At 41.6% G+C, this 20895-nt stretch overlaps 1 protein-coding gene across 4 annotated transcripts in view; it reads right to left on the bottom strand.

The window, feature by feature from the left end:
• Nucleotides 1-20895, bottom strand: part of GOLIM4 (golgi integral membrane protein 4) — an 83827-nt gene that overhangs the window by 6133 nt on the left and 56799 nt on the right. The window contains exons 6-14 of one of the 4 annotated variants that reach the window (XM_061416725.1): nucleotides 20550-20632; nucleotides 19937-20020; nucleotides 16640-16798; nucleotides 12480-12809; nucleotides 10141-10394; nucleotides 9606-9688; nucleotides 7455-7564; nucleotides 4617-4784; nucleotides 3320-3388 (exon numbers count right to left, since the gene is read on the bottom strand). In XM_061416725.1, the coding sequence (XP_061272709.1) occupies nucleotides 3320-3388; nucleotides 4617-4784; nucleotides 7455-7564; nucleotides 9606-9688; nucleotides 10141-10394; nucleotides 12480-12809; nucleotides 16640-16798; nucleotides 19937-20020; nucleotides 20550-20632 (1340 nt within the window). The remainder of the gene's footprint in view (nucleotides 1-3319; nucleotides 3389-4616; nucleotides 4785-7454; nucleotides 7565-9605; nucleotides 9689-10140; nucleotides 10395-12479; nucleotides 12810-16639; nucleotides 16799-19936; nucleotides 20021-20549; nucleotides 20633-20895) is intronic. The other 3 variants (XM_061416736.1, XM_061416747.1, XM_061416756.1) reach the window with 3 other exon arrangements.

The following is a 20895-nucleotide window of genomic DNA, read 5'->3' as shown; positions in this document are numbered from 1 at the left end:
TCCTCTGTCGTCCCCTTCTCCTGCCCTCAATCTTTCCCAGCATCAGGGTCTTTTCAAATGAGTCAGCTCTTCACATCAGATGGCCAAAGTACTGGAGTTTCAGCTTCAACATCAGTCCTACCAATGAACACCCAGGACTGATCTCCTTTAGGATGGACTGGTTGGATCTCCTTGCAGTCCAAGGGATTCTCAAGAGTCTTCTCCAACACCACAGTTCAAAAGCATCAATTCTTTGGTGCTCAGCTTTCTTTATAGTTCAACTCTCACATCCATACATGACTACTGGAAAAACCATAGCCTTGACTAGACAGACCTTTGTTGACAAAGTAACTCAAATTACTCATTACTAAGATCTAATGATTTAGGCATTTTAGAAAAAGTCCCTATGTGATGTGGCAAATCTAATAAATAGCAAAAACAAAACAAAACAGATCTCTTGAATCTGAATGGACTTGGCTAGCTACCCAGTCCCCATATGTATTCATGCCTTTCTCTGATGCATCAAAGATCTTAGGAGGTGAGCCAGGAACTAGAAGGATGCCCTTAAGTAACCAAGAAGCCTAAAATCCAGAGAGATGGATGGGACATGATCACGGAAAGAGCTTCAATCTGTGATGGACACCGCTGCTTGCCGGCTAATGTTTAATAGAGTTTCTGCCATCTGGACAGTTTCTTGATGTGGTGATTCCCAGGCCAACATGCCACTAAAAGGCAGCCAGGAAACCCTGTACCTGTTCTTATGTGAGTGTTCAATCTGGTTTTACTCAGATTGGGGAAACAGAGCACTTGGGTTTTTCACAGTAGTCATTTAAGCTCTCTATATTTTTAAACATTTAAATCATTTTAAAGTACACACAGCACTTTTTGGCAATGTCACAGTTTGTCTCATTTGCTCATAAGGAGATTAAAAAAATCTGTAAAGTATGCAACACACGGATGGCTTTTCATAGGAATGTCTTTCTAAGGATCCCAAAGCAAAAACAATCAATGCTTGTTAACAGTCGTTTTTAGATCTTAGAAGGAAAACACTGTTGCACTACGATAAAAGAAAGCAGGGAGAGGGCAGATTTCCTAACATCACACTTGTTTTGGGTTTCTGTACCCTCAAAGTTCAAGTCACAAGTCTGATGGGCTATGCCTCTGAACAGGTACAACCTGGCAAGATGCAATTCCTCCCTAGAGGCAAATGTGACAAGAAGGCAGGTTGATGGTGGACTGGAAGGGAGGGGAGCCAATGGTGGCAATGGGCCTTACATCTCAGGGGTCAGCTGGAAGCCTCTGAGGCTTAAGGAAGAGAAGAACGATGCACATTACCCTGCATTTTACAGTTTTGAGTGCTCACATACACAGCACTCATAGACAACAGGCTATGTATTCTCACATACAGCAACCCTCTTTGTTTTTCTCATTTTGCTGCACTCCGCTGAGAACTTTGTCTCTATTACTAGGTCTTGACTGGTATATGGAAATTCTCCCTCAGCAAGGGAAGAACTGAGAACAGTGGAAAGAGGTGGGAAAATCCAATAACTAAGCACCTCAGGAACTGCCAAAAAAATAAAATACAGCCTGAACAAAGGACACTTAGAGGGCAGAGGGGAAAGGTACCCAGGGAAGGAGAGGCAGGCTGGGCTTCTGCTGAGAGCTCACATGGTAGCCACACTAAAGGAAAAGGTGTGATGACCTGAGTCTGCCAGGGTCAGCGAGTGGGGACAGAGGTGCCAAGCTCGGAGTTCTGGGCTGGGCACTGGGGGGGCCTCTGCCTGTCACCATCCTCCTTCCCTCCCACCTCTCTGCCTTTGTTTTCTATCTTTGATCCCTCTTGGATCCCACATTAACTGATAGAATACAGAAGTAAAAAAAAAAAATTAATCAGTAAATACTGATTAAAATTTTATGTTTACCCTTCTGAATTTTTAAAAAGAAGCCAAGGTGAGCCTCTTCTCTTTTAATCCCTAAAAGATCCCTGACAGCGGACATAATGAAACAAGTAATATTAGTCCAGACATCCTGTTACAAGAGAGGTCCAGATGAATATCTTTCTCTTGCCATATGTCTTCATATTCAAGGCTGCCAGGTTCTCTAACACTCTCTTCTGATGATATGGCTCAGGGGTTTGAGCAGGATGAACAGCAGGATGAGAAAAAGGAAAGAGAATAAGAGGATCAAGGCAGGTAGATTGCATGTAAAACTACAGGTATATGTTGCCAATGTCTGCAAAGAATGATGTTCTTCTCTGTTTTCCTGGTATAAAGACAAACTTCAGCATCAGCTCTGAAAAGCTGACAAATGCAACCAGACGAGGCAGCAGCCTTAGCCGAGGGAGCCCTGCCCATGAGGCAGAACACGGGCCTCTCAGCAGGCTCTCAGGTAGGTTCAGGCTGCCACTTGTCCATCCTCTCCTGCCGCTCCCCGTAGGGCCAGAGTCACACATTTGCAAAGGCCTGGTTGAGAAGCGCCTCTGAACTAGGGCTTTAATTTGCTAGACCATTTTCTGGTCCAGAGAGACACGGAGCCTGGGGCCTGGGCCTCATCCATTTCATATTCCTGTGTTCTGAGCTCCAGTGGTCCCTACAGGACCCTTCTGAGACTAATCAGCTCAACCAACAGCATTAATCAATCAACTACACAATTGTGGCACTACACTCAACACTACACACTACACACAACTACACATGGTAGATGCTCCACGAAGCTAATTTACAGTAATATGCAAGGGGTTTGCAATAAAAAGCAAACTAAAATGAAATGCTAAGAAATTCTACCCAAATGCATTTTACTCAACTGAGCTCCTTACCTATTTTTCCTTTTCTTCTTTGTTAAATTTAAGATACTAAATTTTTAGAAGGGAAGAGGCTAAAAGTGAAAATGTTTTACATGTCTGGAGGGTGTTAAGTGTGTTCTGCTAGACACCATGGGGTGTCGCTATGAGGCAGGAGCAGTGGCCATGTCTACAGAGAAAGTCTCTGAGGTTTGTCCAGACTCTCAAGGGGCAGAGCTTTGTTCTTCTTTCTTGTGAGGGAAAGAGACAGGAGAAAATATTTTTACAAAGATCACATAAACCTAAGTATGCCATTCCTGGAAGGTCAAGTGTCTTCTTAATTCAAAATTTCTAGGGAAAACAAGAGAAGAGAATTCTATCATCCTGTTTTTATTATCTTCCAAACAAATGTCTCCACGGCTATGGTCCATTTCTCCTCGAAACCATCCTTCCTTATCTAGCCTACGGCTCTCTAAGCCTTTCTATGAAAGCCCATTCGGAGAGGTTTTTTCAGGTGAGTGTGAGACCCCAAGCAGTCTGGCCTCCTGCCCCCCTTCCTACCTCCTCTTCCCCTTCTTCCTGGTACTGCTCATCCACGTTGTCCTCCTGCTGGTCTGGGTTTCCTGCCATCTGTTGAAACAAAAGGAGAGGTTCAGGTTACTGAACACTGGAGATGCATTTTCCAGTCCTCTGGGACAAAGAACAGACAGGCCACCATGAAGAGTGCATTTCAATGCCTCAGTGGGCAGGAAATGATGACTAATCACTCCCAACAAAGCCCAGGAAGCCCATGACCCACTCCTTCTGAGTGCACACATTGCATGTGAGGTAAACTTCCTGTCCACACAGGTCATAACGAAAACCTTTTGCATAAAACCTGGCATTTATAGGGCTTCCCTGGTGGCTCAGATGGTAAAGAATCAGCCTACAATGCAGAAGACTTGGGTTTGATCCCTGGGTTGAGAAGATCCTCTGGAGAAGGGATTGGCAACCCACTCCAGTATTCTTGCCTGGAGAATCCCATGGACAGAGGAGCCTGGTGGGCTATAGTCCATGGGGTCGCAAAGGTTCAGAAATGACTGAGAGACTAACACTTTCACTTTAGGCATTTATAAAATCCCCAGGTTAATACAACCCAGCAATCCCACTGCTGGGCATACACACCGAGGAAAGCAGAACTGAAAGAGACACATGTACCCCAATGTTCACTGCAGCACAGTTTGCAATAGCTAGGACATGAAGCAACCTAGATGTCCATTGGCAGACGAATGGATAAGAAAGTTGTGCTACATATACACGATGGAATATTACTCAGCTGTTAAAAAGAACACATTTGAGTCAGTTCTAATGAGGTGGATGAAACTGGAGCCTATGATACAGAGTGAAGTAAGTCAGAAAGAAAAACACCAAAAAGTGTATTAACACACATGTATGGAATTTAGAAAGATGGTAACAACGACCCTATATGTAAGACAGCAAAAGAGACATAGATGTAAAGAACAGACTTTTGGATTCTGTGGCAAAAGGCAAGGATGGGATGATTTGAGGAAATAGTATTGAAACATGTATATTACCATATGTAAAATAGATGATCAGTGCAAGTTTGATGCATGAAGCAGGGCACTCAAAGCCAGTGCTCTGGGACAACCCAGAGGGATAGGGTGGGGAGGGACGTCGGGAGGGAGTGGGTTCAGGATGGCGGGACACATGTACAGCCTTGGCTGGTTTATGTTTATGTATGGCAAAAACTACCACAATATTGTAAAGTAATTCACCTCCAAATAAAATAAAATTAATTAATTAAAAAAATAATAAAATCCCCAGGTTAAAACCACCCTCCATCATGGCGCCCACTTACCACCAAATGTTCCTCCATTTCTGCATTCTGTTGCTTTTGGTGACTTTGTTTTTGCTCTTCATTTTCATCTGGCAAGTTTTCTTCCCTCACTTGCCCGGCTTCTTCAAATTCATCCTCGCCTTGATTATTAGGGTCATCTGCTGGGTTTATATCCTCTACAGCTGCCCTCTGTAAAATTTTAATGAAAAGCAAGCACCACTTCAAAATCCAGGATCAAGTTTAATTTCATTTGAAAGGCCACAGGCTGACAGAGAATTAAATTGTCCTTTACCAGACTGCTCAGGTCTATCCTTACCAAGACTCACAGATACCCATCCTGCTGTCCAAAGATAAAGCCTCTGCTTTGTCAGAGACGGATGCATCAGAAAGAAGTTCAAAGAGCACTTCTTTCCTGCAAGTGATTCCAAAACAGTTCTCAAAGCTCCAATGCCATAAGTAATATGAGCATAACTAGATGACAAGAAAAACAGTTAATGAAAGCCAAAGGACCAAATAGGATGAATCATTAAAATTAGAGATTTAGATAGGCAAATGGTAACTGCTTTCACCAGTTCGTCAATTTTTACAGACCAGTTATTCTTTGCAAACCAGCTGATGTAAGCGGGTGAAAAGCAGCTGAGGAGAGAGGAAGCCCACACCAGCAGGGACCCAAGAAGAGGGCCTGTGAGGAGACAAGAGGAGGCTAATTCAAGAGCAGGCCATCACATTCTAGTGTGGATCTAAGAAGCTAAGAGATGTGAAGCTAAGAGATGCTGCACTGATAAGACACAAAATAAGAGGGAACGGGCTTAACTTCTGGTGATATAAATATTTTGAAAAATACCTCCCCCAACCCATCCTACCTCTCAAGTAGTTCTTGGTTATTGTGTTCAACGAATGCCCTTCATATTATCAACTTTAGAATTATCTGGACGTCCCACTTATGATCACAAAGCACCTTTCAAAATCATATACACCCTCATAAAGATTCAGATTTTTAGAGTGTGAGCTGGGCGGAAATGATGATGCTTGTAGGAGCGTCCCTGATCACACTGGGGTCATCAACAGGACACTTCACTGAAGCAGCAAATGCTTCCCAGAGACAGGGAAGCCTGAGTGAGATTTAGTCTCCAGACCACAAAATTCTACTTCAATTCACTTCAGAGCCTTGAACATGTTCAAGAGCTCACTGCAGTCTCAGCTGATGTATTATCTGTACCTCCCTGGCTAAATACTTTGTTCAAGAACAAAGTGACACTTTTCTTGGGGATACAGAGTGACAAATCATAACCTTCACACTAAACTCCAGTTACTCCACAATCTTGTCATATGGATTTCCTTTTGTGTGTTATCAATAAACTGTGTGGAAATATAGGGGAAATGTAAAATGTTTTCTTCAGGGCAAAAAGTACTGAATGTCCTTTGCAAAAGTTTATAAAAATATACAAATTAGCTCTAACTCTAGCCAAGTAATAAAAAAGGTTTAATAGGCACAGTTGTTAGACATTAAAAAAAAAAAAAAGGATGATTCATTAAACCTCAGTGAAGCTGGACAAAAATGTTCCTAATTTAAAAAAAATAAATAAAACAGGTGAGACAGAGAGACAAGCAGGCTAATAATTTCTAATTAAGGGAAGGCATGGTAGAAAGGCCAACATTTCCCATCGTGTTATCTAGAGCAAATCAACCGATGAAAGGAGAGTGAAGGATTATGCAGTCAGGTAACCAATCAAGACAGACAGCATTTCCCAAAGTCAGGAACTGGAATACCCACCCTTCCCCTGTGCCCTCCATCGCTCTCAGGCTCTTGCATACTCACTCTCTTGCTCTCTCGTGGACACTCTCTTGCTCCTACACATCCTCTGGCTCTCTCATACTCTCCTGTTATCTATAGCTCTTATCCTTTCCTGACAATATTTCAGGGCTAGGGTTCCCTGGAGCATACTTTGAGAACTGCTGATTGAGGAGCTAGTGGGTAGATATATCCTACCACCTCTCTGTGCAAGTTATAGGGGAAAGCCGTTTCCATCGAGGTTGCTTCAAGCAGCTCGGGAAGACTTTGTCAGTGCTTATCAAGAAAGAATATCAATCCTCCTCCTCTCAGTCCATTGGACCAACATAAACAGGGCCCAGAGGACAGCAGGGCCCAGAGGACCACATTCTATAAATGTGGTGGCTGATTTGCTAGCAAAAGATGACAGGAGAGCTAAAGTTGTCAAAATCATCTACGCATAAGTGCAAAGACACACTTACAGGCAAGGTCAAGGTCCCATACCACCCAACTGAACTGGGAGACTTGGTCCTTTCTTGCGTAAATGAAAAGAATAGCTTTGGTTATTATATCTCTACTTGTTAATACTCTAATTTTTCTATGGCAATATGGTATCTGGGAAATGTTTTTCATTTCTCAAACCTCATATTCTTAGCTGTGTGTTTACTGAAATAGTCACCGGACTGCAGAGAGATTACACAGTTGCAGGACACACATTCACAACCGAGCAGACTGCTCAGCATGCTCCATGGTGGCTGACCTCCTTTCTTGGGTTCTCTCTCTAATTCCCACATTTGCTTTGTTGTGTTTTCTTTTTCATCTTTCAGAATTACTACATACTACAGTGCCTCTTTTTGCTCTTCTATTTTAATTTTACTAAAGTCCCCAGAGGGCAACTCCCTGGATGTTTTCCCTGAGCAACCTTTAACCCATTCTCATCACACAAACACCCCATGGTTGACAGTTAACAGTTACCATATAATTATGTAAACCACGTGGAGCTGGAGTTACAGAGTCAGGTAAACCTTTATATTTCCTTTCTGCCTTGTGAGTTCACAAGGGTCATGACCGGATGAGAGGACACTTACATCTCCCTCGGATTCTGGGTCAGCTTCATGGGGCCCTTGTTCTTGCAGCTCATGTCCATTCTCTGGGTCTTCTTCTGCCTCGTCTTGGTGCTGGTTATCTCTCTCATAGGCTAGCAAATCAAAGGAACCCTTATCAGCCCCAGTGAACCAGACAGGATTCTTCCCTTTTAAAGCCAAGCCAAGCCAAGCTACCGGTGGGCTTTCCTACAGACCACATCACTCACTCTCTTCTTTTAGGTTAGCTCAACATAAAGTACACGTCTCAGCTTTTCTGAAAGTTATCTTTTTCCCAGTCCCTATATCTACAGAGACAATGTGGATAACTGACATATTCTAACTCTCTAAAACACATGTTTACAACAGAAGCTGAATTTTACCCCATTATGCCAAAAACAATGATAGAAACTTTCTCCATAAAATAAAGCCCAATCAATTGAACATCACTAAAATTATTGACTAAATTTTGGTAATGTCAGAGAAAATAGCAAGGTACCAAAAGAAGAAACGGATGCTATTTCAGGAAATGAAAGAAATGGTAACCCCATTTGTGAAGCTCAAAAACAAATTCAGCCCATCTTGTGTTCTCTGAGGTGGTAGTGATGATACCACAAACATCACATATTTATACTCACACATTTACTTGTTACTTTTTGAAAAAAATATTTCAATACAGAGAATTTAGACAAGAACACACACACAGATATCAGAGGAAAGGTTAAATACATGGAGAGTATTTAGCCTGTAGAAAATAAAGATACAGGTAACTTACTATTATGTTTCAAGTGCACCAAGGGATCCATTAAATAAAAGGGAGAACAAATGGTTCTCTAGTCTTTACTGATAATGGAACAAAAAAGCTTCAAGTGTTGCATGGGGGCACATAAGGAAAACAATTTCTTGACTATCAGAGCTATAAAATATCAGAATAGGCTATAGAGGGAGTTCGGTAATCACCTTCCATTAGATTCTTTAAGGAAAGGATACACAGCTAAGTGTTAGCGTTGCCAGAGAGACGGTTATTCTCTAGTTCTGCTATCACAGTAGGCAGTATTTGTTCAGTGACATATAGATGTGTACCACGAATGAAAGCTACTAGTGACTTAATTTGAAAAACTTTCAAGGTAATAATCTATATGTCTCCAAGGTAAGAAGAAAATGTAGAGGTTTCCTAAAGCCTAATATTCCTACGACAATGTGCTAGAAATAAAAATAAGTATTAACGTACAAGAAGTTTAGGGGTTTCCCAGGTGGCGGCAGAGCGGTAAACAATTTGGCTCAGCTAAACAATCTGTTTGCCAATGCAGGAGACACAGAAGATGAGAGTTTGAACCCTGTGTGGGAAGATCCCCTGGAGTAGGAAATGGCAACCCACTCCAGCATTCTTGCCTCGAGAATCCCATGGACAGAGGAGCCTGGTGGGCTACACTTCATGGAGTTGCAGAGTCAGACACGACAGAGCATGCAAGCAAGCCTTCCATGTAAGAAGAGTAAAGCACTATTTCCTCTCTACTTTAAAATGGCAGAGAGCAAACAGATTATCTTGGGTTGATTCAGGCCATCAATGTGAACTTTTTGGGAGGATAAAGGAAAACATATCAATGACAACAAAAGACATATGGTGCACAAATCTCTGTACATATAGGTACCCTCCACTTTTTGAAAGTTTGTTTTATGCCATTTCGCTTTTATGAAAGATCTACATTAGTACCTGTTTTGGCTAACTGAAAGAAATCGGAAGAGGATGTTCAATTTTATGAAAATAGGTGAAAGCAAAAATAGCCATTTAGTGTTTCATTTGTAGAGAGAGAAAGCAGGTATGGAGGCAGCACACACCTGAGCAGAGAAGCAAGAATGGCACCACCCACCTCCTTTCCAGGACCTACATTCAGCATCTCAACCTCACACCCCCAGAGCTCTGAATGTGCTGGTGAGCATCTGTGCTTCATCTCAATTTATTTTGTGTATCCGTTAGCAAGATGTGTCCTATGGTAATTGTTTCTTCGATCTACACCATTTCAGCTTACAAACAGTTTCAAAGGAACACTCTCAGAGAGCAGGAGAAACCTGTACACAGGTATGCATATGTCTCTGAGTTGACATTATATATTACCCAGCAGTTTCATTAAAACATTCATCATCTAAGAGGCTCACCACCTCCTTCCTCTTCCTGGATGCCCTGGTCCTCCGCTCCCTGAACGATATCATTATCCACAGCATCGTAACGAGCTTGCTGCCTGCAAGGAAACAAACAGTCATCAACTCCGGGACACTAGTAGAACAGTTTGACATAAGACATTTATCTTTAAAGAGAGTTACCAATGAATTTTTCAAAATTCTTTTAAAAGCCATAAATATATTTCCTAAATGTATCCAATTAGGTTTAATAAGGATTCCAGGTACACTTTCAAAGGATACCTTATAAAAGATAAAATGCTTTTCAAAAACTAAAATGAAGCTAGCACAACACCTGACAGGTTAATTGGAGATATAAACTGTTACTTTCAGGCAGAAAAAAAAATGTTGATTATTTTGGAAGTTAAATATTTAGAATTTGATTTTCAGTTCAGCCTCAGCTCCCATGAGCAAGAGGAGCCCCTCCAGTTCACAGGGAAGGACTACGAGGAGCTGTCTTTAATCTGCCTGTGGACACTGGAGGCCAAGCTATCCAGGTCGGTCAGAAGGCTACCGTGGCTGCTCGGGGCGCTGCAGCCGGCCCTCCTGGAGCCCATCCTGCCGCTGTCGGGCTGTCTCCCTGGCGAGGAGCTGCTGCTGCTGGTGCTGCCGCAGCAAGTGTCCCTGCAGCCGCTGCTGGTGCAGGGCCTCCTGCTCCTCCCTCAGCCGCTGGGCCTCCTCCGCCCGCTGCGCCGCCAGCCTCTGCTGTTCCAGCTGCTCCTCATACGGTGACTGGAGTCTGGTGACTGGCTTGGCTGAAGGATGCACCTGGGGAACAGTGAGCAAGAGCAGTCGGGTGCCCTGGGTCTGCCCTTCACCCATTTCTCATGACACGGGCAGAAGGCAGGGCTGGTTTATTAATACCTCTCTGTCAGATCAACTGTCTTGTATGTTAGGTCCAACACCACCCACTGCCGGACTCCACTGCTAGTTCCCTACTCTCTCTGAATCACCCTTGGCTTCTTTTAGCAAGAAGAAGCTTGGCTTCCTTTGACCTTCCCCTGCTGTTGGCATTAATGCAGATATTTTTAATGTGCTCCCTCTCAAATGGAAAAGGACACAACAGAAGAAATGTTTCAGCTTTAATTAAATGTATGCTCAAAAGACTTTGGTATAAGTGGGCACTTAATAACCTCAGACTAATTGGGGCAATGTCTGAGCTGAAGTTGAGGCTAAGGCTTTTCCATGAAGACCTGAAGACTTTGGGAAGCTAATTAATTCCAGCAAAGCATACACCAATCTCAGGCTAAGCAGAGCCAAAAAAGGTCAAATTTCAGGTTAGGGTGGAGAGGCAGAATCGCTTTCCTTCAAAGAAATAAAAAATGGATGAGGAGAGGATTTTCAGATTAAAGGAAAATCTGATCCAGGAATTCTTAAAGTCTGCTTCCATTAAGCAATCTACCACTCTCTCCTCCATCCCCCAACTAATACAAGCACGTACAATTCTCACCAAAGGAAAGAGGGTGCGTGGTTGAGGGAAATTAAACCTAGTAGGGAATTATCTTGGAGGAAAGCTTATGGATGCAAGACTGGGAGAGGCTTCTTCACACTAAGTGTGCAACAGTCTAAGAGTAAACCTACAGGTGCCTTTACACCTGCTCAGCCAATCCTCTAGCAGCTTGAAGTCTTGAAAAGTTTGAGAGCAAACAGAGCTTCAGAGATGTAAATAAAGGATGATCAGCATTCATGTAAGAGCCAGGTAGATTGTTGTCAGTATTACCTTAGAGGCTGTGTAATAAAAATATCTGGCTGCTTTAGCGTTGCTCTCAGTTCTTTTAAAGTATCATTTATAATAATAATGTTTTCATGAGTCTTACTTATGTGAGAGGGGTGTGCTCAGTGGAGTAAGAGGGGTGTGGAGTGAGAGGGGAGTGCTCATATGGAGAAGGGAGCGCTCAGTGGAGTGAGAGGGGAATGGAGTGAAAGGGGAGTGGAGTGAGAGGGCAGTGCTCATTTGCAGAGGGGAATGCTCAGCTTGAGCAGACACTGGTTAAACACACTCACCCAGTGGCAAACCCTCAGCTTTTGATGACTTACTAACCACCCTGAATTTGGATATGTGAAAGCCAACACAGGATTTAACAGTAAGTGAACAGGGAGACGAGCACCCTTGATCACAGAAAATGAGTCACTTCTTGGCATCAAGATGCCCATGGGCCTTGGGCACAGACTGAGAAAGTGCAGGATGAGGTGACCATCTAGTTTCCTAGTCTGTTAAAGGGATGTGCCCAAGTCTCCCTTACTGTGCACTCTTTTCTCTTCCTTTTTTAAAAAACTTTAATTGGAGGATAATTGCTTTACAATGTTTTGATTTCTGCTGTACAACAACATGAGTCAGTTTTAATATACACATATCCCCTCCCTGTTGAGCCTCCCTCCTACCCCCACCCTACTGTGCATTCTTGACAAATAAACACCTACAGCACCTTCTCTTTTCCCCAGTCACCTTTCTGGAGTAAGGCAGCTGTGCTACTAATGTCACAACAGAACATTTAAATAAGTACATGGAAGATTTAGTGAAATCACCCCCATTTTATTTTAGAGATTGTTACACATGGGCTTTTCCCTTGATGCAGTTGACCCTTGAACAATGTAGGGGTTAGGGGCATGGACCCGCAGCACAGTGAGAATCTTCATATAACTTTTAGTCAGCCCTCTGTATGTACGGATCCTCCACAGCCTCCCTGTGGGGGCCCTTCTGTCTCAGTTTCCCATGTTCAGATTCAACCAAACACGGATTTTCTAGTGTTTACTAGAAAAATCCTTACAGAAGTGGCCCTGTTCATAGGTCAACATTATGTAGAAACAAAGCCACAACCTCTACCCCAGCCGACTGGTTGGGCAACCTCATACCTCAGCGTGAACCTCCCCTGCGGCAAGTCTGGCTTCCTTTCGTTCACGCTGTTCCGTCCACTCCCGATCCTGCTCCTCGGGTGATGGGTCGTGCTCCTCCTCGAGGTGCTCAGGCCGCCCGACCTGCTCCATGGCCTCCTCCTCCAGGGCCCGCCTGTGCTCCTCCTCCACCTGTCGCTCCTCCGGCTCCTTGGGTCCTGCTTCTTGATGGGTCAGTTCTGCGGGAGCCTTAAGTTCTGCCTCCTTCTGGGTGGAAGGGTAAGGTTTTGTTTCCTCTGTTCTTCCAGGGGCTGCTTCATGGTTCTGCCACACTTCACTATTTCGAGACACCTAGGTCAAGCACATCACTGGAAATGACACTCCTCTAGTTTGAAAGTAGTGACAGAATTTCTTTATTACCATGTCTACAGGGTTACAACATAAGCAAAATCCTGGAGTCTAGAAATATAGAGTCCTGACTGAAAAGTATGGCTGCAATGGAGTCACTTAACTCTTCTCACTGTGTAATCTCACCTAAAATAGAGATAACATAAGCAAAATTTCATCACGGAAAGCATACCGTAAGTAACCTAAAAGTAAAGCCTGTAAGTGACCACATCTCAGTAGACTCTGCCCTCAAAAGCAGTCTAACTCCTGTTCTCTCAGAATAAAAAGGCAAAATCCTCATACTTCAAGTGATTGAATACTTATGCAATTTTCTTTGATGTAAATTTTGTCTTCAATAATTATTTGAAAAGAAAAGGATAAGATCAAATTGAGGATGAGTTAGCTTTGATTTTTGTTACCTAATATAAAAAAAGAATGCCATTACTAATGGACATCCATGTAAAATAGTGTCCATTAAATCAGGTACAATAAAACATTTTAATGTATTAAAAGTAATATTTCTTTGTACACCAGAGAAAGTCTGTGAATATTTTATATTATTAATACAGAAAACTCTGAAGAAAAAAAAAAGATAGGTTTTTTTCTACAGAGAACTCCTCTTCTAAAATTGGTGAACTTAAATCAGTTTTCTCTGAAAGCGTCAGAGATTTCTATATGGTCTTCATTTCTTAGAAAAAAGGGGCAGAATGAAGTAAACACAACATCAATAGGAAAATGTGTCACTGCTCTTCCTCCTGCCAAATCCTCCTGATTTTTCTTTATCAGGAAAAATATTTTGTTTGGTCAGACTGTCCCATAATTGAAATAAATGTGAAGCTCTCTTCTTAAATTAGCAGAAACATAACTGAGAAACTGGACTGTATAAATAAATAAACCAAGGGAAAAAGTCTTTTCTCAGACACTTGAGGACAGCTTCTGGAGGTACACATCTTATCAAGTCCTTGCATACCTGGAAAGTGTGAATTGATAGTACCCTGGCTTTACTGTCAGGCTAGCAAAGTAATGCTCAAAATTCTCCAAGCCAGGCTTCACCAGTATGGGAACTGTGAACTTCCAGATGTTGAAGCTGGTTTTAGAAAATGCAGAAGAACCAGAGATCAAATCGCCAACATCTGTTGGATCATCGAAAAAGCGAGAAGTTCCAGAAAAACATCTATTTCTGCTTTATTGACTATGCCAAAGCCTTTGACTATGTGGATCACAACAAAGTATGGAAAATTCTTAAAGAGATGGGAATACTAGACCACCTGACCTGCCTCTTGAGAAACCTGTAAGAAGGTCAAGAAGCAACAGTTAGAACTGGACATGGAACAACAGACTGGTTCCAAATTGGGAAAGGAGTACATCAAGGCTGTATATTGTCACCCTGCTTATTTAACTTATATGCAGAGTGCATCATGAGAAATGCTGGACTGGATGAAGCACAAGCTGGAATCAAGATTGCTGGGAGAAATATCAATAACCTCAGATGTGCAGATGACATCACACTTATGGCAGAAAGCAAAGAACTAAAGAGCCTCTTGATGAAAGTGAAAGAGGACAGTGAAAAAGTTGGCTTAAAACTCAACATTCAGAAAACTGAGATCATGGCATCTGGTCCCATCACTTCATGGGAAATAGACGGGGAAACAATGCAAACAGTGACAGACTTTATTTTTGGGGGCTTCAGAATCATTGCAGTTGGTGACTGAAGCCATGAAATTAAAAGACGCTTGCTCCTTGGAAGAAAAGTTATGACCAAGCTAGACAGCATATTAAAAAGCAGAGATATTACTTTGCCAACAAAGGTTCATCCAGTCAAAGCTATGATTTTTCCAGTAGTCATGTATGGATGTGAGAGTTGGACTATAAAGAAAGCTGACTGCCGAAGAATTGATGCTTTTAAACTGTGGTGTTGGAGAAGACTCCTGAGAGTCCCTTGGACTGCAACCAGATCCAACCAGTCCATCCTAAAGGAAATCAGTCCTGAATATTCATTGGAAGGACTGATGCTGAAGCTGAAACTCCAATACTTTGGCCAACTGATGTGAAGAACTGACTCAATGGAAAAGACCCTGATGCTGGGAAAGACTGAAGGCGGGAGAAGAAGGGGACAACAGAGGATGAGATGGTTGGAGGGCATCACCAACTCAATGAACATGAGTTTGAGTAAGCTCCGGGAGTTGGTGACGGACAGGAAAGCCTGGCATGCTGCAGTCCATGGGGTCGCAAAGAGTCGGACATGACTGAGCAACTGAACTGAACTGGCTTTAGAGTGGTAAAGAAACTGCCTGCCAATGCAGGAGAATCAAGAGATATAGGTTCAATCCCTGGGTTGGGAAGATCCCCTGGAGAAGGAAATGGCAACCCACTCCAGTATTCTTGCCCGGAGAATCTCATGGACAGAGGAGCCTGGCAGGGTACAGTCCATGGGGTTGCAAAGGGTCAGACATGACTGAGGCAACTTAGCAAGCACGCTGGCTGGCTTTATAGGAAATATTTCTCTGAAGGATTCTAAGTGCTTTCAAACACCTGTCATTTATCTCCACAGCATCCCTGTGAGAAAGGTTAGGGCAAGTAACTATTACCTCCATTTCATAGATAGAAAAACTAAAAAAAAGTCAGAGTCATTAAAAGATCAATCCAGTTGAACTTGGATGGAGAATAGAACCAGTTCCCACACCAGGGCACTGACTGTGTTTTCTGAAGTTCAGAGCAATGTAAGACCCAGACAAAGAGTAAGTATCCAGGACACAGAAGCTGTCCGTGAAGGAATGCTTTGCTCAGACTGAAGATTCAAGTGAAGTCCACTTATACCAACTTAATTATTCCTATAAGATGATGAGAAGACGAGCTGGGGAGTCTTCTCAAACACTCATTGTTTACAGTGTGTTTGTCAGGGGAAAGATCTGATTACAAAAGCAACTCGGTAAGAATTAATCACATGGGTGACACCATTTGGGATGCTCCACTTAGGAGACATTCTTAAACAACAAGACTTAATTTTATAAAGAACGGGAATACAAAAGAGTGGATTCTGTTTTTAGACCTTACTCTCTTGCAGTTTCATGAAGGTCTTAAAATACAAACTTTGACATATGCTATATGACCTAGTACAGTATCAAGTTCAAATATATTATCAACTTAGTACTTGAGTGGGGTGATTATCATATAATATCCTCACAATCATTTAACCTTCTTACTCTACCCCAATCCCCCCCCCCAAAAACCTTAAAATACTCAGACATGATAGCTTCTTTCAACCAAATAGACCCATATGAAGAAATAAAACTAGTTTAGTGTTTGTCAGAAAACAGGACAGCAGTTCTCAAAGTGTACATCACCAGGCCAGCTGAAACAGAAATGCAGATCCTCAGGTTTCATCCCAAATTAGCTGAACCTATAGGCTTGTTGTTCAGTTGCTCAGTCATGTCTGACTCTTTGTGACCCCATGGACTAGCCCACCAGGCTCCTCTGTCCATGGGATTCTCCAGGCAAGAATACTGGAGTGGGTTGCCATTTCCTCTTCTAGGAGATCTTCTCGACCCAGGGATTGAACCTGAGTCTCCTGCTTTAGCAGGTGGATTCTTTACTGCTGAGCCACCTGGGAAGCCCAACCTGTGGGCTGAAAACAGCTCTTCCTGTTTTAACAGCCCTAATGGGGAACTCTTGATATTTGCTAAAATTTGAGAATCAATGTTCCGCAGGAAGAGCTGACCATATTTAGAGTAGTTCACCTGAGAACAGCTTGACAGAGAAAATGACTCGCCCACAGGCCAGTTCCCAACTCTTACCTCCCGAGGCTCTCCAGGCGACTTGTCTCTTGCTGTGCTGTCACCTTGTGGAGAATGTGCCACCTGGGTGATATTTTGCTGTTCTGTTTGTTCTGGTTTTCGAAAGCTTGGAATCCTATTCAGTGTATCTTTCAGTTGTTTATATTCTGCAACTTGAGTCTGCATTACAAATTGCACAATTGGATGCAAATTGCACAATTTGAGGAGGGAAAAGGATATCATTCATAGATGGTTCAGTGGAGGACTAGATAAAAATATTATACCTAAATGCGAGAGGAAAAATATGCAGACTGTTTCCATGCATTAGCTATACTTACTTGGACATGCTCAACCATTTTTAATCACATGCAAATTAGAATTAGAGTTAAAGGGAACAGAGAAAAATATCTAAGGCAGATGTTAGTTTTCCATGCTACATTAAACTAAGTCAGAATTTTTATAAATAACTCTCTAGTATAAATATCATTATTAAAAGACAGCTATGCAATCAGTTTTAGGACATTAAAATCTATTTTAAAATTCCACATTTATATAAATCTAAGTGCAGATGTCTTTTACCAGTATGGTCTGAGTAACACTTTTCAGCAGAAAAGAAAGAACCATAGGCTTCAAATAAGTAACTGATTATATATGTAAAATCACTCAGGCCATCCTCTTTCCCAGTCAATCTGTGGTCACATAAGGTCCCTACCTCTCCAAAAAGCTCCCTGTATTGTGCTCTGCAGTTTTGGAAAACAGTAGCATAGGCATAAAGGAGGCTGGTTTTTATTCTCATTCTTTGATTCTGAATATCCTTTTCTTCTAAAATAACAAAGGCACTAATGCAGGTATAGAACGAGAATATACTTATGTGTGTGTTATCTGTGTGTATATGTGGTAGGATGTGTGTGTGTAGGTGTGGGTGTGTGTGTGTGGTGTGTGATACTTTAAATACCAGAAGCTATAAAGATGGAAAAAATAAATATGTTAAGAAAACCAATAGACTGCTTATACTTAGCTTATCATATGTACCAGCACTGTTATCCTAAAACAGAAGTGCTATCTGTGTAAACACACATTTCCATAAGCACATACAAAGAACCCAGAGCTCTCTTCTGAACACACTTCCCAGGCAGGGTGCCCCTTCACTGTGCCCAGCAGAGCAGAGAGGAGGCTGGCGAGTCTTGCTCCCTTGGCCACAGTTGCACACCTGCACGGCACTCACCCACCTGCTTCCTGCCTCTCTAATTCACAAAGAGAAGTCTGCCTGCTAAATGTGTCTCAGGGGCGTGCTTCTTTATCATTTGTACAAACGTGTGCCATATGGCTAACAGTGGCCCTTAGCCAGAAACCTATCAAAACATTTGCAAACTGACTTTGGAGGTCAAAGGGGAAAAAAATGACATCTATACAGCGATGCTTTTAATAAGATAAATATTCTACCCTTTCTTCTTTCTCCTCCTCCTACATATGTAACCTTTGAAGGGAGAAATACTATGGTCCTCAAACATGAGCATGCATGAAGAATCATGTTAAATTATGGAATGATCATGTTAAAAATGCAGGCTCCTGGATGCCCACCCTAGAAATCAGTATTCAGTAGGTGTGGGGCAAGGCCCACATAACTGTAATACAGAGAATCTCCACAAATCCCAGCTTCAAGGTGGTTCTGGGCACTGATATTGGGCCAGCTTCTCTACTCCTTTTGACCTTATTTAGTTATTAAAAAAAATACAGTTATTATATAACTCAGTAGGTTGTGAATATTAAATAAAATTCTGTATATAAAGTTATTATGATAATCCCTGACAAATTCTAAGCTCTCAAATTCCACTCAGGTCCTGGTTTCTCCCCACTTAATTACATTTAAAAATCAGATTGTCAAGACAGAATCTCATAAGATGATTTACATGAGAAACGTATATGCCTGAAATAGCAGTTGTTTTCTAAGCAGATCTGGGCAAAGTTTCAACTGGGGAGTAAAAGAACAGGAGAAACTTGACGACCTCATCCAAAAGAACCAAGAAGATATTCAAAGAAATAGAAAAATATATGTACATTAAATTTAAAAACTTGTTTTCTATTACAAAATCTTGTGAGTAATATTCCTCAGTGAGCTTACAACAGAATTTGGTTTTGGTCATTAAATGAACTACTTTACTCACATTTTTCTGAATTTTCAAGTCGTTGCTTAATTTAATATTTATTGTTATTATAGTACGTAGAGTATTCAAATTGGTCTGTCATATTTTTCAGTATGAAAAGTAGTCTCATGTAACAATGCTTGGCAGAAATTTTATAAAGAAGATTTTGAATGTAATAATATCCTCTAAAGCTAATTTAATTGATAAACATGTAAAAAATTACCACACAGCTACAGTTTTGTAGGGGGATAATCAATGACTGCCTTGAAAAGGGGTCCTACAGACCCTGATGTTACAGTCTCTGAAACAGATCAGGGCCTGGCATACGATTCTTTTAAAAAATTTTATAAAGACAAAAAATAATGCACAGTCTCCTGGTAAGAACAAATAGTTGGTTTTCCTTTGCTCTTTTCTTTTAATTCTTCCAAGAGAAGAAAAGTGAAGACCAGTGATTAAGAATATACAGTGACTAAACTAGCCATTCCTATTTGTTTCAATGATAAAGCTGTAAAACAGTCAGTGTGACATTACTTCACTAAGCTCTGTAACATCTGTATTTGTTCATTTAATACATTATCTACTGAGGGCCTGCCTTGTGCGAGGACTGCTGTAGGCTTTGAACAAATGAAACTTACGACTCTGGTTTTCCTTCTCTATTTACCTGTGATTTCTTATTTCCTGTAATTTGACCTAACAACACATAAGCCTAGGCCCAAAAGGAGTGTATGCAGGCGTAAAGCCGGGAGCAAGGGAAGGAGGAGTAAAATATAGAGTTTTACAATGATTTATTTAGGTACTTAGCATATAAAATCCTGCAGATAGTATAGCAAGAGTCTACATAGGTCTATATAGTGGAAAAAACCACATATGTGGGATGAATTCTCTGACTTAGACAAGTATTAGACTACTGCATGTAGGAGTTGGTGGAGGGTAGAAAAAGTCATATGAACCACACTGCCAGTGCAGGAAAAAAAAAAAGAAAAGGAAAAAAATCAAAGCTTTACTTAATATTCTCTTGATTGAGTTTTGAAAGCATGCATGATCTTCAGGATAAGGAAAGCTCTGTCCTAAGGAACTCAGCGAAGACTGGCCTTTAAGAGACTGCATGCACAGAGGAATTCAGAAATGTTAAGCAGACTTAAAAAGAACGCAGAGAGGCTGCTACCCTTCTAACCTGTGCAGCAGCTAGTGCACTCTTGTGGTCTTCCAAAGTCACTACAAGTTGCTCATGCTCGGAGAGTAAATTCTTATGCTGTTGCTACACAAAAAAGAATTTTACATGTTGAGTTTTGACATTCTGGGACAAACTCCTCTTGGGCAGGTAGTGGTATGGCCACCCAAACACTGCTCACTTGCTGGCTTGTTTGTTGTTGTAGCATTTGATAAGTTCAAAAATCTTTGCAGAGGGAAGACCATGGTTAAGGTGGTAATCCACAATCTAAAATGTGTTACCCAAAAATCATAATCACTTAGAAGGAAATCAAAACAGGAAGAAAAATACCTTTAGTTATTAATAAACCTTTTCAAATAAAAAGCTTATTAAGATTCAACCACGTGGCAAAAGAATCATTCCAGTGCTAATGCAAACGCTGAGATTTCCAGATCATTCTTTAGCTTACAATGCACAAGAAGTAATGGGCAGGTTCACTTTCCACAAAAGCCCAAAATAACAGTGTGGATTGTAAAGCAGGTCAAGTAGTGAACGACTTTTAAGTCACTACAAAGTAAAGCAGGCAAACACAAATCAATCAAATGCTGGGGTTTTTAGGTTGTTGTTGCTGTTTTACCTTGACATCTTGCAGCTGTGTGTGCATGTCCTGATGCGCTCTCCTCAGCTGTCTGTTCTCTTCTCTCAGATTGTACACGGTTTCTATTTTAGAAAAAGGAAAATCATGCATAAAGCCCTGGGCCTTTCAGGCTCTTGATTCTATTATTTTCCTATCTAAAGCCTCACATAACTTTTTCAAAGATCGTTTTGAACTTTGACAGTACAATACTCCAAATCAACAAAACTTAGCACCATTTTGGGATGTGGCACAGATTCAGTTGGGCAACCCAATACAATCTGGCTCAGTGGTTTAAATATGCTTAAACAAGCTATCTGGCATAGAAGTTAAGGATTTTTAATTACTC

This window comes from Bos javanicus, chromosome 1, assembly GCF_032452875.1.
Source record: "Bos javanicus breed banteng chromosome 1, ARS-OSU_banteng_1.0, whole genome shotgun sequence".
In the NCBI taxonomy this organism is placed as follows: Eukaryota; Metazoa; Chordata; class Mammalia; order Artiodactyla; family Bovidae; genus Bos; species Bos javanicus.
The sequence above is the reverse complement of the archived record's forward strand: the minus strand, read 5'-3'. Positions and strand labels throughout refer to the sequence as shown.